The sequence below is a fragment of the Hyposmocoma kahamanoa genome, unplaced genomic scaffold, assembly GCF_003589595.1.
Source record: "Hyposmocoma kahamanoa isolate Upper Pololo Valley unplaced genomic scaffold, ASM358959v1 138, whole genome shotgun sequence".
In the NCBI taxonomy this organism is placed as follows: Eukaryota; Metazoa; Arthropoda; class Insecta; order Lepidoptera; family Cosmopterigidae; genus Hyposmocoma; species Hyposmocoma kahamanoa.
In genome coordinates, this window is record NW_020653492.1 from 1344100 (window position 1) to 1361445 (window position 17346).

Genomic DNA, 17346 nt, shown 5'->3' on the forward strand with positions numbered 1-17346 from the left:
CATTACCGTAAAATTGGATGTATAACTAAAGCTTTAAATACACAGCTTGATGAAAAATTATTATACTAAAGGTACTACTTGGATGCGTCCTTGAATGACAAAAATTTGTGGTAGTTCCAGTTTAGCTCTTGCCCGTAGTTTCGATCTTAGATTTAGTTTCCCAAAGTGGTCCCTACCGCCCCAGGGCGCGCTGAAGAGTTTTAGGGGGGTAGGGGTAGCGGTTGGAAGCAATTTGGGGGCGTTGATGTTGTCCAGGGGGTGCTACCGCATTTGAAAAAATATGAATGAATTATCTATATAAACCACACTATATAATAATAAATTATATATAATTTTTACCTTTTTACATTACGTACGTGTTTTCAATTATTTTTTGTGGTGGTGGGCGTTGAACCAAAAAGTTTGGGAACCTATGATCTGAGGTCTTTAAATTATTTATTATTTTATTTCATTTATTTAATGCACCTTTCAATAACATTATCAAATACATACAGTGCTGTAAAAACAATAACTGGTATGGTGTGACCAATAACGATAGTAGAATTTTAAATATTATAATTATAAATGTATTCAAATGTATTATTTACAAACAGCAACCCCTAGGGTTTCTTGCCGATTCTTCTCAGGGGAATTTGCCTTACAATGAGTTTAATCAGTATGATAATTTCAAACGTATTTTGCTTACTTATGAAATAAAGATTATTCGACTTTGGTATTCAAACGTCCATATTTTAAATTAAATGGAAAATTTTCAGAAAGTAGTCTTTTAACTTACGTTTTACATACTTTTCCATGGTCCAAGTTCACAAATTATGTCGTTGGCGTTGCCTAGTCCTGTACTTTCAATTTGTATTGAATGGTTTTGTAGCGCCTTTAGGAGAATTGATCGTCTATTGTTTTCATCACATTGTCTGCGTTCTTGACTTTGATGAGACACCTGTCATGAACGACGTCGTGATTAGGTTATCTAGCAGTGGCGACTGGTCTATATAATAAGATTTTCATCGACTACTCAACATCTGCTACTAAATTGGATATATTTATACTCCAACTCAGTAGCAGTAGAAATTATTCCAAATCGGCGCCTCCACTACTTGTAACGGGACATAGTCGTGAGATTGCGTAGCGAGAGGCACTTTTTAAAGATAAACGAGGATTATATTCATGAATTTTACTGCTAAAAATGAAATTTACTGCGTGTTATCAGATCGAAGCTTGTTCTAAAACAACCAAGATATATTTTTTTTTTCAATCCTATTTTTTTTATATAATTCTAAACACAAACCTACATTCATTCAGCCAGCACTAATACAAACCATAATGCATAGTCTGCAGTACCTTCTATACCGACTTACCTTCTTAAAATAATCTTTTTTTTATGATTGTTGTTATTGGCTCATAGCTAGCTCATTCACGCGATGTACGACTGGAGAGAAGCTACCGCTCTTCAGAGCATACTGAGCTTCTACACGTGTGCTCTATGGACCAACTGTACACTAGGATCGTACAGTGCCTTGCGAGTCCAATACAATAACACCTTCAGGGCCTTGTTGAGGCTCCCCCATTTCTATGGTGCACCTGCAGTGTTCGCAGATGCTGCTGTGGACAATTTCTATGCTATTATGCATAAAATCAATAGTACGAAGATGATAGACGAGACCCTGAAGATGATAGCAGACAGGATGGATGCAGCACTGTTCCGGAGGTTCACTGAGTTACATGTTTTTCGTGTGAGTCAGTGAACTAGCGGAGAGACTGGATTGGTCCTGTTTGATGTTATGTAATTCATCAGCCTGTCGAGTGACTGTACCGTACTAATACTAATACTAACATTGTTATAAGGTATGTTATGTTACTAACTTACTAATTTGTATGGACTATGTTATCTGAAAATAAATTATTCTTATTTTATTTTATTTATAATTATTAATACAAAGTTCGAACACTCAGGAAAATTCCTTCGATCCGGCCAGATTCGAATCGACATCTTCTAGCATACAGTGCAAGACGGTATACCAACTAAGCCACGGGACGAACCAGCGGACCTCACGAATCTTTCTATATACTTTGTCGTAACCTTGTACTTGGTTTTTCAACGACTTTTTAGCTAAAAGGTATCTAACGGGGTGACGAAATACTTTCATAAGATTTCTCATACATGGCGCTACGGCAGCCAGACCTTCGCTGGTTCGTTCCGTGGCTTAGTTGGTATAGCGTCTGCCACGGTATGCTAGAAGACGTCGGTACGAATCCGGCCGGATCGAAGGAATTTTTTCTGAGTGTTCGATCTTTGTATTAATAATTATAACAAACTAGTAGAGAAAGTTGTCATAAAAATAATTGAATATTTTATTTTATTAAGTTTTAAATCGCAAAGTTACGTTTTAATTCGCCACTGATATTTAGTTATAGATTTAGAGTTTTTTTTACCATCAAAACACTATTTCACCTCATTAGCTCGTAAAGGCTTTCTTTCTTATTAGAAATCTGCGCGCAAAAGCTAGCGTGGAAAAGGTTTTATTGAATTTCGTACTTGACGACGGACTGTGGTGCTCCTAACTTTTTCTTTCGATAAAAAAAAGATAATGACACGTTCAACTACGCGATTTGTCGAACATTATTTATGTAATATAAATTCGTTGGTATATTTTTTCTTATTATTGTTGACATTAAATTAACAACGATACCTAATTTTGTTTATTAAAACTGATTTGTTATAGTTCAACTGTTTTTCTTTCATCTACAATTTTCCTCGCTATAGTGAGGTGAAAAGTTAAGTTTCGTTCGGCAGCAAAGTTGTTGTGCGTCTCATGGCTTGAAACCCTCGCTACGCTCAGGATTCAATCTAAGCGTCGTATTCTAGAACTCTACTCAATGCTCAAGTCAGGATTTGAGCAGACTTGAGTATGATTTCAAGCACTGGAAATACGACCCTAATGGCAAGGACTTGAGTATGATTTTCAATGCTCACTGCAATACTCAAATCCTGACTTGAGTATTGAGTAGAGTTCTGGAATACGACCCTTAGCAACCTTCGCTTGCTCAGGTTTCAATACAAGAACTCGCGTCAAACAACAACTTTGCAGCCTTGCATAACAAATAACTATATGTGCCAATTTCTCGAAAGTACCAAAGTACAAATGCGTTAGTTTTGACAAGGAGGGCAGGTAGTTGAATGACGTACTCATAATTAACATTGCCAGGTGCAATCTCTAATGCTGCGTAAGAACCTGCCGTGCCCACTGCCGGCCGTCCCAGCGTCACTGCTGCTGCAGTTGTTCCCCTTTGGGGTGCTGCTTGATCGGAAGATGAAGATACTTAGCGCTGGAGACAAGGTATCCTAAGTATCCAGTTTTATTTTTATGCAACTTATAATATTTGTTATAACCCACTGTATACGGCATCACAAGACTCCCAATACCATACTAACTGTTTGACTTTTAACTCTATTCGACTCTTAAAATTTCACACCAAAATTTATTGACGTCGAACTAGTTACAGCTGCTTGATAATTTAGTCGCATTCCACTTCTATGTTTTGAAATCAACTGTGATTGCGACATCGCTATGATTGTCTAAAACTTTTATTTTCTTAGGAAATGAAACTATTTTTCCGGATTTAAATCGCGTATATTTGTTTTTTCAAACAAACCGACGTTTCGGGCCCTTTACAGGTCCCATGGTCACGGTTGACTTTTATTTTCCTTTAACTTTATCCGATGTTCGAAAATGTAAGTGCTAATTAATACCTGAATTTAATGCTTGGTTTTAGCTTGTAGAAGCTTGGGGAGGTCCTTTTAATCGCATACAGAAGTCACCCATCGGCGAAATACTACGTCTCAGGAAACCGAAGGTCTCTTTTACTTGGGATAAGGTGAGTCATTACTGGATATACCCCTTTGGTGTTATTATTGCCTAGAAGGAATGAATTATTCATATAGGCCTTAGGTCTCTCCACGTATTTAGTCATTCCAAGTGTTTTTTTCGTAGGTGGTGTGCATGCAAACGATGTTATTCGAGCTGGAACTGATGCGATGGCGAGCCAGGACGGCGGGAGAATCGCGTAGGGGATCCCAGGGCGCCCGCGCCATTTTGCTAAAGGGACCTATTTACTTCCTTGAACAAATCGACGCGCTTATCTTCTTATGCAGTCCGATGTGAGTTTCATTCCTAATTGCTATGTTCTTATATAGTAATTTCCTACTAAAGTAAACCTATAATTCCTGCTGTGACATGCCTAAAGATGTACAATTGTACTTATGTACATTACATGTTTCAGTTTTAACGACCTAGACGAACTTCGTCAAGCTGGGCTCTATCTTGCAGACATGAACGGACACGGCCTATCTAAGGAAATGCTGCTCCAAGGTTGGCAACATCTATCCAGACTTGAACTCCTCTTCGAAAAGGCCGAAACCCGAAGTCTTTCACTAGAAAAGTCTTGTAGATTGAGAGATCAGTGGAAAAAGAGAGGAGACCAGTTGTTGTATTCGATGATACCAAAGCCTATTGCGGAACATCTGAGGGCTGGGAAAGATCCTATGTCGGCTTGTCAGGTGAGGCTTTACTAATTCCGGGAAGACAGAATATCGCTACACAATTATTTTTAATAAGTACATATGCATGTTAAGGTCAGTCAAAATGGCGCCCAGTATGGGACCAACACTAAATTTGAAACTGTGCAAATAGATGACTAATTGATTAAATTTTTATTAAGTAACTTTATTTAAATACCCCAACGCACTGTAGTACTGTCACCTTACCTATTCCTGGCGCCGGGCAGTAATGTGGGCATTACTGCGTTCCGGTTTTAAAGGTTAAGGGTGACGAGCGTAGGGAGTTCCCGTCAGGTCTTTGCGATTTAAAGCTCTGAGTAGCACTGCAACTGTTGGACAGGCATGTCGCTTTCCACCAGGTGATCGACTTGTTCATTCCGTTACTTGGCATCATAAAAAAAACTAGAACTGATTAATTCACGACTTTGATACCTACATATTGATGCAATATTGGGTTTGATTTCAGGCCTACGACAGTGTGACCATTATGTTCTGCGGGCTGCAAATAGCCGAAGCGGGCACTAGAGCTGACGTCATGCAGACTGTGGCATACATGAACGATGTGTATTCCAGGATCGACCGGCTGCTCGATTCTCATAGAGTTTATAAGGTAAGGAGATGTATAAGGTCCTAAATACATTATCCCAAATATGCTATGCGATTTAGTTTACAAAGTCGGCAACTTGAAGTGGTAATAAGTTTGCTACTTTGTTTGTATACAAGACCCATCGAGTCCCATTTATTCCTGGTAACACATTAGCGATACAGCTGTTATAAATATCAACTCCCGTTTGCACTGAAATATAGACAGGCCAACCACTGACCTGTGTGTACGTCTCCGTATATTCCAAAAAATATTCTGTATTAATTGTAATAAAGATAATATCTCTAACAATGCCGTGCTGTTCTATTCGGTGGTGTGGGAAAAACAGCAAAACATCTAATTACAAAACAAACGGAATCACATTTCATCGGTAATTAAATATTAAATATGTAATTTTGCTATTATCGTCCATTATAGTTAAGCTCAAGTTAACTGGTCGATTTGAAGTTTTTTTTTTCGAATTGTTTCGAACTCGGGCTAGCCAATCGGAGCGCAGTTGTCACAGTAATGACATGGCAGAATAGTTTTCAAACAAATTAAATGACATTTGTCTCTATGTATGGTTATATACTCGATGATATGACCATTGCTTGCTCCTTATTCAACATTACTTATATTCTGTATATCTAAGTGCTTTTGCAAGTCTGAGTACGTCAATGCCCTGGACTGGATCTACGATTTCTTCGAACCGGGACAGAAATCTAATAGTGGGGCCCCCTCTCCAGCGTTTAGATAAATTGTTAAAAAAACTCACAAATATTATATATTGGATAGCATTGTATTCTGCAATATAATAAAACGCACTTTTGTATTTAACACTCAATTTGTTAGTGTTGTACTAGGCGGTGAGTGTATTTAATGAAAGTGTGTAGATATGTGATGCTAGACTAATTTATACACCAATATAATATAATATGTATTCTTTCTTACCTGTTATTCCTGTGAAGTTAAAGTCAAATAATAATTTATTCCATAGGTAAAATTTTTACACCTGAAAACGTAAGTTTTACTACTACTGCTCGTTCACTACGCTGACCTCCCTGAGAAGAACGAGCAAGAAACTCTAGGGATTGCTCTTTTCAAATAAACTTAAGTGCTATTGAATACAGTTTGAATCATAATTGTGTGGAATCTAGACTCTTGTTGTCTTTACATACTTCTTTATCTAAAACGTACTCTTCAATTTTGTAATATGACTTTTCAATTAAAATACTTTTAATGTAAGTTTTAAACTTAGGAAATGATAGTCTTAATATATTCTCCGGAATCTTATAGTAAAAACGTATACAGTTCCCCAAAAAGAATCGTTGACCATAGTTAAGCGAAATCATGGTACCATGAGTTTGGACTTAGTTCTAAAGTTAATATTATGGATATCTTCTTTCTTAATGAAATTATGTATATTTTACAAAATATTTGAATAAATGTACTGTGAAATCGTTTATTTGCGGTACAGTAGTTTAAATTTATGATTTTGCTAATAATTATTATTTATATATAATAAATAACGCTGATTATTCGCGCGCAATCAACCCCATAAACAAACAGTGATCATCTCTTGACTTTCGACCATTTGCGTTTATTCGGCTCAACTCGTGAAGCCCCTAGTTTCTATATGAGACGAGGATTCCCCTGGCAAAGACATCACGCACACTATGCACAAGCTCAAAAACGACAGATACGTTCTTAAATCAACTTAGGGTGTGTTCAAAAACCAACTAGCAAGGAATATACGATAGAACAACGTGCGCTGGATGTTGGACGTTTGTGAAACAATTTTTTTTTTAATTTATTTATTTATTTATTTATATCAGGTAACAAAGACCTATATATAGACCTATAGTATACATACCTTATAGACTAACATACATAACAATATAAAAACAAAATACACCTATATTATATATACCTTAAAACAAACATACGGATCATTGTCATTTTAATGAAAATACGGTGTGATCGGGGTATTACTTAGTAAAGCAATATGAAATTAATAGTTAATGTTTGTTTTTTACATAGTTCTAGGTGGTTTGTAAGAGACTGTATAAAGACAAATTTATTAAATAACATAATTTTTATTTTAAAATAAATTATTTATATGAAAATGTCACTTCCCGGGATGTGACCAACCCATATTTTTAAATGTAATTAACTACCTTAATTAATTTTCTAAGTAATACTGCAAAATTAGAATACTACACTAAACTACATTAATATTAGGTTAATCTTAACTATTTATATCTTACCTAAGTGAAAAACTACCTACTAAGAAATAGAATTCAAACATGTGACCGAATTTTTTGTCACATCCATGGAAGAAAGTCACAACGTCTTTTTAACATGGATGCACAGCTCGTATATCCGAACATGTGATGCATAGACAATATAACCAGTGTCATTTCCGAAATCAATTGTCATTTTTACCGGCGAACGCTTGGTTTGTTTGTGAAATAAAAAATAATAAATTAGTTTAAATTCGTCGAGCATAAGTGGTCACAACTGTGTTTAGTTGTAAAAGTAAGTATCTTATTGCATTTTGCTTTTATTACGCTGTTTATAAAGGTTGAATGGTAAAAAAATTATTGACGAAATTATAGCTAGCAGTTGGCTTTTTGAGGTTAGATATTTGCTTTACAAACGAAATTTGTCACATCCATGGATGTCACTTTCATGGATTCCGTGGAAATTTTCTGTCCATGGAAGTGACTAATCTTCCATAGAAGTGAATTTTGATCAGTTTGTGGATGCTGTCTTTTTGAATCGATTTGCAAAAATGGAAGTTCATGTGTAGTAATGACAAGAGGTCAGAATAGGAAAAGTATATTTTCCTAAATTTCAAGTCATCAACTTAGAGTAGATAATATCTACCTCTGAAATCCCTGAATCCGCCTAGTCTGTTCTCTGGTAATATCTTACTCTACTTTTTCTTCAGCGGCGGTTCAGATGACTTTATGAATTTATTCAGTTACGTTTCATTTTTTCTATTTGTTTGCATGTTTTTCTATTTGTTTGCATGTTTTTCTTCCCAGATGCCCAAAAACAAACGTCCAATGACTGCTGAAGAAATACGACAAAAGAAACGAGAATGCGAACGAAAACGAAGAGCTCGTATTAAGGCCGACCCTGTTTTATATGCAGCTAGCAAGAAAAAAGACAATGAGCGTTATGCTCAAAAACGGTGTAAGAAACAGGTTAAGACAGTTAATGAAATGACGCCAAGAGAACGGCGAATTCAACAACGTGCATGGCGAGAACGCAAAGCTAGGAGTAGGTCCAATAAGAAGCGCGAAGAACAACTCTTGCAGAAATTGAAAGAGAATACACCAGAAACTAGTGCTGATGAAGAAAACAGAGCTAGTCCTACACATAAAGTATTCGAACTCGCTCTGTCTTCTCCGACGTCTTCGTTTTCCAGCGGGTCAATAGGTAATCGAATTCTTAGATCGTCTCCAGCAACAAATGAAGAATCTCCCAGCGTCTCTCGGCTTAGTTCTTCTTTATGTAGACAAAAGCTCACGGGTCTTCAAGTCGCACGGAAACGACGCGATAAAGATAGTTATCAGATAAATAATCAGAAGTCATTAATAATTCGTATGAAAAAGAAGATTCATGCATTAAGAGTGAAACTATTACGGGCTAACTGTAAAATACAAAAATTTAATGAAAGTCCTAGAAATATTTCGTCCACGCAGATTGTCACAAAGAGAATTAAAAAATTACATGCTGCGGTTGTAAATTTCTTACAGCGGGATGACAACAGTAAGCTATGTCCTGGAAAAAGAGATGTCATTACCAATCATAAAATGAAAAAACAAAAACGTTACCTTTCTGACACACTTTCCAATCTTCATAAAAAATTTAAGTCTGAATGTAATGTACAAATCAGTCTTTCAACATTTTGCCGACTACGTCCTTTTTGGGTCGTATCTCGGCAAGTTTCCGAGAGAGATACATGTTTGTGTGTTACGCATGAAAATATGCAACTTAAATTCGAAAATCTAAAATACTTGGGAATATTAAATTCTGCGAACTTAACCGAGCTGTGCAAGAGCGTAGTGTGCGATTCCACTGAAGAGGCTTGTATGTTGCGTCAATGTTTTGTGTGTATAAATAAGTCGCCAGATATAAAACCATTTGATGGTGATGATAACACAACATATAAGATGTGGTGTACCGTAAAGGAGTCAAGAATTATCAAAGGCAAAGAAAAGGAAATTAAAAGAACAGTAAAACAAGAAAAAATGGTTACGAAAAAAGAGCTTGTAGTATCTTTTTTAGAAGATCTGAATATTTTTTTTGCAACATCAGTATTATATAATGCACCAATATAAAAATATCACATTTATCAAAGACAACCTTGGTGCTGCAGAAATTTTCATGCAGATTGATTTTTCACAAAACTATAACTGTAAATATACAAATGAAATACAATCAGTGCACTTTGGAGCATCCAGACAGCAAGTGAGTCTTCACACAGGAGTCTATTATTACAGATGCCCCAATACGCAAGAAGTAAAAAGTCGTTCTTTTTGTACAATGTCTGACAATTTACGTCATGATGCATCTGCAGTTTGTGCTCATCTTCAGGAAATCCTCAACCAAATTGTCTTACCGCATGAAATCCATACATTACACATCTTAAGCGACGGGCCTAGTGCACAATACAAAAATAGATATATGTTTTATCTGTTTACACAGTACTTAAGAAGCTGTTAATATTTTCTATGAAAAACTATATGAAATCATTAGAGCACATACACCTTTATCACGGCCTAAAAATTCTCATTTCCCTGTCTGGTTCTCTCCTGCACTTATTCATATATATAAAAATAAAGTCAAATACTGGATTAAATGGAAGGTGTATGGAAATATGTCTGATTATGAGGTATTTTCATTGTATAGGAACAGGTTTAAATCAGTATGTGATGTTTGTTACACCAGATATCTATCAAACATAGAGAATTCTATCTGCAAAAATATAAAATATTTCTGGTCTTACATGCATAATCGCCAGGTAAAGTCTGGTATACCGGCACAAATATACTTTAAAGATGAGTGTTCAAATGATCCTCAACGAATATGTGATATCTTTTCTAATTACTTTGCATCTATATACAGACAATCAACGCTTGATGCAGGTAGCTGGACCCCGCCATCTATTTGTTCTGATAATTGTACACTAGTATCTAACTTATATTTTTCAACTTCTGCCATTGAGTTACAATTTAGAACCCTTGATTCTTCCAAGGGGCCAGGACCTGATGGGATACCGGCGCTGTTTGTGAAATTATGTGCAAAGTACCTATGTATACCAGTACAAATTATTTTTAATAGATGTGTTGCCGAAGGTTTTTTCCCTGTAATCTGGAAAACTGCAAATATTATACCCGTGCACAAAACTGGTACGCGCCACGACGTGGAGAATTACCGTCCAATTTCAATCTTGTGTGCGATGTCGAAGGTCTTCGAGAAACTGGTACACATCCAATTGTATCCTATGGTTAAAAATAATATAATCCCGGAACAGCATGGTTTCGTGCAACAAAAATCCACAGTGACGAATCTGTTATTGTACATGGGATATTTGTTTGAAAATATGGATAGACGTATCCAAGTAGATGCAGTGTACACGGATTTTAGGAAGGCCTTCGACATGGTTGACCATGAGCTATTATTATATAAAATTGCATATAATGGGATTCGAGGTAACTTACTCCGCTGGTTCGCATCATACGTTTCAAATCGATGCCAAAAGGTTATTGTGAATGGTTACCAGTCTAACACTACGGTGGTCACTTCTGGGGTCCCGCAGGGGTCAATTCTTGGCCCTCTTCTTTTTGTAATTTTTATAAATGACATTAAAAACTGTTTCCATCATACAAATTTTCTATTATACGCTGATGACTTAAAAATTTTCAAAACTATCAAAAGCACCAATGACACCACTTTGTTTCAAGAGGACCTCGACCGATTAAGTACATACTCTAATATAAATAAACTTGAATTTAGCATAAGTAAATGTAATGTCATCTCATTTACTAAAAACAGAAATGTCATTGACACCGTGTATGAACTTTGTGATGAAGTTCTTGATAGAGTTGATACCCTGCGGGATCTTGGAGTTTTTCTGGATAGTAAGTTACATCTAGACTACCATGTTGAGAATATAATAAGTAAATCTTACCGTATGTACGGTTTTGTGACAAGGTCAGCTATGAACTTTCGGAAGCCCACTACTCATCTTCATTTATTTAAAACATTAATACGCTCGCAGACTGAATATGCGTGTGCTGTTTGGGACCCCTATTACAATAAATATGTGGTAAATATGGAAAAAATCCAACGTAAATTTCTTAAAGGTATAAATTATAAACTATGTAATAGGTTGAAATTACCATATAATGACTCTTTAAAAAGATATAACCTGCTCTCTTTAAAATCTAGACGTGTTCTTCTGCAAGTGATGCTATTACATTCTCTTTGTCATAATAATATAGATTGTATAGATCTTGTCAATAAGCTATCATTCTCAGTACCCAGGCAAGCGGTACGGCGTGCAGGGCGGTTACATGCTTATACATTATTCACCTTAGCGCAGTGCCGCACGAACTCGGGCCTAAGAGTTCCCTTGCGCCGGATCTTCCAATTGTATAATGCTCATTTCATGGGTAGTGATATTTTACACCTGTCCAAAACGAAGTTCCGAAAAGCCGTAATTGAAACCCTAACTATCACCTGAAGCTCTCATTTAATTTAGTACGCTAATTAGTTCTGCATTCTTTGTACCTACCTACCTGTTGTTTGTAGTAATATGTAACAGTATTTTAATATTTGTAAATAATTTAGTGGCAACATGATTTCAGTAATCTGTGGACAATGTAGTTGGCAGTACATATGTATATAAATTTGTTATAAGACTGTTCTGTAAATTGTTTGTACTACTGTTTTTTGTTCCAAATAAAATAAAATAAAATAAAATAAAATACTTAGCGAAGAAGTCCAATTGTAAGACTGCAACATGGAACTTTTCCGTAGCGGGTCATGGCAAGGGGCCCATGGATGGAGTAGGTGCAGTAATTAAACGAACTGCAGATCGTATTGTAGCTCAAGGTACAGATGTACCTGACTTTAAAACATTAGTAAAGTGTGTTAGAGAAAACACTACTAACATCATAATTTCGACAGTTACAACTATGCAGATTGAAAACATTTCTAATATTTTACCAAGATCCATAAATAGCGTCTCTGGGATTACAAAAGTTCATCAAATGACGTGGGACTCAAAGGACCCCCGAAAAATTTATTTACGCAAGTTAACATGTGTAAAGTGCCCACCAAGTACACGGTGTCCTCACATGTCTTTATCAAAAAGTTGTTTTTATTTTGAGGAACATATTAATGAAAAACAGCATGTGGAGATTGAAGATGAAAATGAGAATGAGAAATGTATGCAAAACGAAGAAGAGATGTGTGTATTTGGGCACAGTAATAAAGGTGACCATAAAAATAAATATATAAATTTCTGGGAGGATGAGGATGAGGAGTTATTTTAATTTATCGAATTGTTAGGTTTTTATGATTATTACACATTACAATTTCTAATATTTTTTAACATGTGTACTAAGATGGTATAAAATAATTTTAAAACAATTATGCTCAATTATATTAGTATTAATTTGATTAATCATGAGACTGAGATTAATAGTGACATTAATGAACAATTATAAGTATTATGTTATAATACCTAATAAGAATATTACGAAGTATTATATTATCCTGATATGAGTATTAGAATAGAATATAATCATTTATTTCACATTATCAATTTCACAATATAAAGCTTAATACTATGTCAGAGGATAACATGATCGTCAGTAGTTATGTACATAATGTGTCGATAGCACATTATGGTCTCCAGGATCGAGAGCTAAACCAGTAATACTTAAAGTTCCTACATATTAAGTACATACCTGTATATGAAAGTAAATTGTTAATATTTTTGTGTTGATTTGTTTTTATTATAAGGATAAAGAGTTGTAATTATAACGCTTATTAAAGTTAATTTGGTAAATTATTCTTTAAATGTCACTTCCAAATTTTAAGTGTCACTTCCATGTCATTTTCGTAGTCAGAAGTAAAAAACACCCATACATACAATATAATAATAAAAACTAATCTACACGATTTCCCTTTTCGGCGACGTGTGGCGCAATCTGGTGTCAGGTAACCGGCCGCGGAATCGCCGATATATGACACCCTTCGGCCAAAATTCCTCTTTCATGAAGGTCGAAAGATGTTCGGTCGGTATTCTCACCACAAACGAATTGAAGTTCACGTTGCGGCGAGACTCCAACCGCTCGACACTCAGGGTGTATTTGGTATTTTTATCATATTATATTATGATTTTCGCGCCCCTTGAAAGAGCCACCCGGGGCAAGTGTCCCGGTTTGGCAAGGTTCGTGACAGGATTTTATACTGATATTCGCAGGTGGAGACAGTCGGCACGGTATACATGCTGGTGTCAGGCGCTCCGGAGAGGCGGCGAGCTCATGCAGCTTCTGCCGCCAGTGCCGCCCTCGCCGTCTCACGTGCATTGCCCGTACTTACCATTGGTAAGCAGTTAAGATATAATCAATAAATAGGTCACTACTATGATATTTCAGATTGGCACCAAACCAACTGCTAGACAAATAACTTTTTATAAAAAATACAACCTCAAAAGTTCATGGTATTATACTCGTATCTATTTGCCAAGTTTTATTGAAATCGGTTACCGGAATGTACGCGAAACCGGATTCATCCCCTAGTTTGCCACCCTTAGACGTGGAATATTTTCTTCAAATTCAAATTGGTCCAACAAAAATAGAGAATCATCAAAATCAGTTCATAAATTCCGAAGTAATCGCATAACGTGGGTACATACAAAAAATACAGTCGAATTGTTAACCTCCTCCATTTTTGAAGTCAGTTAAAAAAGATTGTATGAATAAGTATATTAACGCTTTTGAAAACTCACAGGTATACATTCAGGACCATGTGTTGCTGGAGTACTTGGCCTGAAGCTCCCTCGTTTCTGCCTCGTGGGGGACACCGTCAACACTGCTAGCAGGATGCAAACGACATCAGAGGTAAGCAAAATGTGTATAAACCCGTATTATGGTCTACAAAAATTATACCTACGATTTATCTATTGCAGCCCGGCAAAATTCATGTGTCGGCACAGACCGCGGCCGAACTGCCCTCCGGCAAGTTCCGGTTACGAAGTAGAGGACCTATAAAGGTTAAAGTACGTATCCAAAAATAATGAAACACTATAAAAACACTCTAGGTACTAACTACGATAAACTAAATGGGGTAAAATTGGTATATAAAGAGTTATATGTGCAAAACGTGCCTTTTCCATAACGAATTAAAATAGCACCTGGATATTTTTGTTCTATTTCTTATAAAGAAAATATGTTTTGTTTTTAATATTTTTTATGGACTTAAGAAAACCTAATTAAAATATTTAGAATAATTTAAATTTATAATAGGTATGTATAACAATAATTTTCCAATTTATTTATAATGGCTCCATTGAATTCCACGATGATTTTGCCAATGTTAGGATTAAAAATGGTTCTGTGATATATGATTATTAATGGTTTTTAAAAAATAATATAATAAAATAAATATATATAATAAATAAATAAAATTAATGGCGAACGGCGCCAATATCCTATTGAAGTTACTCAATAATTTTTGGTAAAATATATATAAATTAAATTATGTCGTAGAGTCGAATTATGACAGCAAGATTTTTCGGAACTTTTAGTATTTCATTCAGTTATTATCTACACAAAACGATACCTCCAATGAACACTACGCCAACTTTATTTTTAGGTCATTTCTTATTTTTGTAAACAGGCATAGGTATTTATTTACAAACATTATGCGCCCCAAATTTTGCGAAAAAAAATAAAGTAACAAAAAATTTGAAAAAAAAAACAAGTAAAGGAATTTTGTGAAAAAATAACGAAACAATAAACAAAATGGAAACAAGGTCAAAAAATTATTTTGGCGTAATGTTCATTAGTTGCATCGAAAAGTTTTCAGTAGCTTGTCAAATCGCAGTAATATTCATATTTTGAGTAAGCTCGTTTTTAATTTACTTTTCGGAGCATTTATATCTACACTATATTAATGTCCTTACTCCGTCCATTCTTTTATTTTGACGACAACCGTGAATTTTATTTTATTTTTAATTTAACATACAAATGAGACTCCAGTGACTGATATAAATTATATTATGATATTTTTCACTATACCTACATCCAAACAAAACAAACCACGACCTTTCTTGTCAATAATGTTTTTGCAATGGCGGCCGCCCGTTAGCGTTCCGTTGATTCGATGATGATATCGATTTATTTGTTATTTCGATAAAACTAATTCTTAATGAAGCTAAGTACCCAAATTTTCTAACAAAATAAAATAAAAAAACGATTCATTAACCATGGTCGAGTGACTTGCATAATACTTTTCATGGTACATGGTACATCTCTAAGGTCCCGGGTTCGATCCCCGGCCGGTTCGATGTCGAAAATTAACTTTTCTATTATAATCTCGGGTCTGAATGTTTGTGCTACTTTACGATAAGAGCACCGTACCTATGTGATGTTGTCTAATATATATTTATATTATTAAATATTTATATTCTTTTCACAATTAGATATTTATCTTATCGCATACAAGAGCAAGCGATTGTTTTCCATACTTTATAATATTTATTTAACACCTCACCAGGGCAAAGGCATGATGGAGACATTCTGGCTCGAGGGTGAAGTGGAAGAAGATGAGCAAGACGAGGCGTTGCAACTCTTTTCTGCACTTTGCGGCGAGTAGTGACAGCATCCACGGAGCTAACAACTTTAGCATAGCGAACTATGATTACCAATATTTTGCGTATTAACTACGGGTACACCTAGTTGTTTAAGACCTTAATCTATAAGGTCCAAAAAAATTAAGCAAATTGGGGGTCTACCATAACCTTTCCAAAAACAATCTTATTTCAATCTTTTTTATGTTCCGAATCGTCTTATCGTAGTAAAATGTTTAAGTAGGTACTTAATGTTATTTACATTCAGAGAAATGTTAAAAAAAGAAAAGTATGTAATAATAAAATCTATTAAAATTACGTTGTTTTCAATTATTTTTCCGCATTTTCATGAAGTAAAATAAATAAAACAAACTGAGGGACGTATTCTAGAACTCTACTCAATGCTCAATTCATGATGTGAGTATGGTTTAAAGCACTCGAAATCATACTCAAGTCCCTGCCATTAGGGTCTTTGTTTGGATATTCCAGTGCTTGTGTTGCCAGTGCAATCCTGACTTGAGCATTGAATAGAGTTCTAGAATACGACCCTTAGTCTTGATAGTCACGTCGTGAATTATTGTCAGCTGTTAGTGACGCCAAGGAGCATATAGATGTCGCTGTCATAATTTTACGAAATAAAGATCGCGTATTTTTATGTAACGAGAAATGAATTCCCATGTACAATTAATTAAAAAAATAAACAAAATATTGAAGAGATTTATGTAAATAAATAAGTTCATCTTAACTTTTAATCATTACAAATCAATATTTAGACAATACATTCTAAAATAATGTTGTTTCCACTGCGTTCAAGAAATTATTTAAGATTGGTAAATTTGACATAAGAACAATATAACTTTAATGTTAAAGCCGCGTCATAGTACGAACTAAGTGAATAAATAGTCACAAGGCTGCCAATAAAATAAAAAACATAATAGTTTTAACATTATAATAAACTTACTTAATAAGCGCGTCATGGTACGAAGTCAATGTAAGGTTTGTTTTAATAGGTTGTGGTAGGTCCCCTAAATCTCGTTGGCTCGCTATTAAAAAAAGACTGCCATATAAAGCGTGTCTAATTCTGTATATTATGTGGATCTGCCGCGATCCCGACCCGACTCGCAACCGCTCTGTGTTTCACGTTTTATGTAGATAAGTATGCACTGTCACACACACTATTTTAGTAATACAAACGGTAATTTTTGAAAGGTAGGTACCTATAAGTTAGTTACCTTCTTCGAAGGGTACCTATAAGTACCTATATTAAGTCTTGTAATAGCTGTGGTAGCCTAATAGTTTAGTAGACCTGCCACCTCTCTCGCCTGTACA

At 35.3% G+C, this 17346-nt stretch overlaps 1 protein-coding gene across 1 annotated transcript in view; it reads left to right on the forward strand.

The window, feature by feature from the left end:
- The window catches only part of LOC113240467 (soluble guanylate cyclase 89Db-like), a 29364-nt gene extending 13098 nt beyond the window's left edge, over positions 1 to 16266 (forward strand). The window contains exons 7-15 of the mRNA XM_026477780.1: positions 3204 to 3335; positions 3772 to 3873; positions 3990 to 4156; positions 4279 to 4555; positions 5022 to 5165; positions 13648 to 13771; positions 14178 to 14287; positions 14356 to 14445; positions 15945 to 16266. Coding sequence (XP_026333565.1) covers positions 3204 to 3335; positions 3772 to 3873; positions 3990 to 4156; positions 4279 to 4555; positions 5022 to 5165; positions 13648 to 13771; positions 14178 to 14287; positions 14356 to 14445; positions 15945 to 16043 — 1245 coding nt within the window. The 3' untranslated portion in view covers positions 16044 to 16266. The remainder of the gene's footprint in view (positions 1 to 3203; positions 3336 to 3771; positions 3874 to 3989; positions 4157 to 4278; positions 4556 to 5021; positions 5166 to 13647; positions 13772 to 14177; positions 14288 to 14355; positions 14446 to 15944) is intronic.
- The last annotated feature ends 1080 nt before the right edge of the window (positions 16267 to 17346 follow it).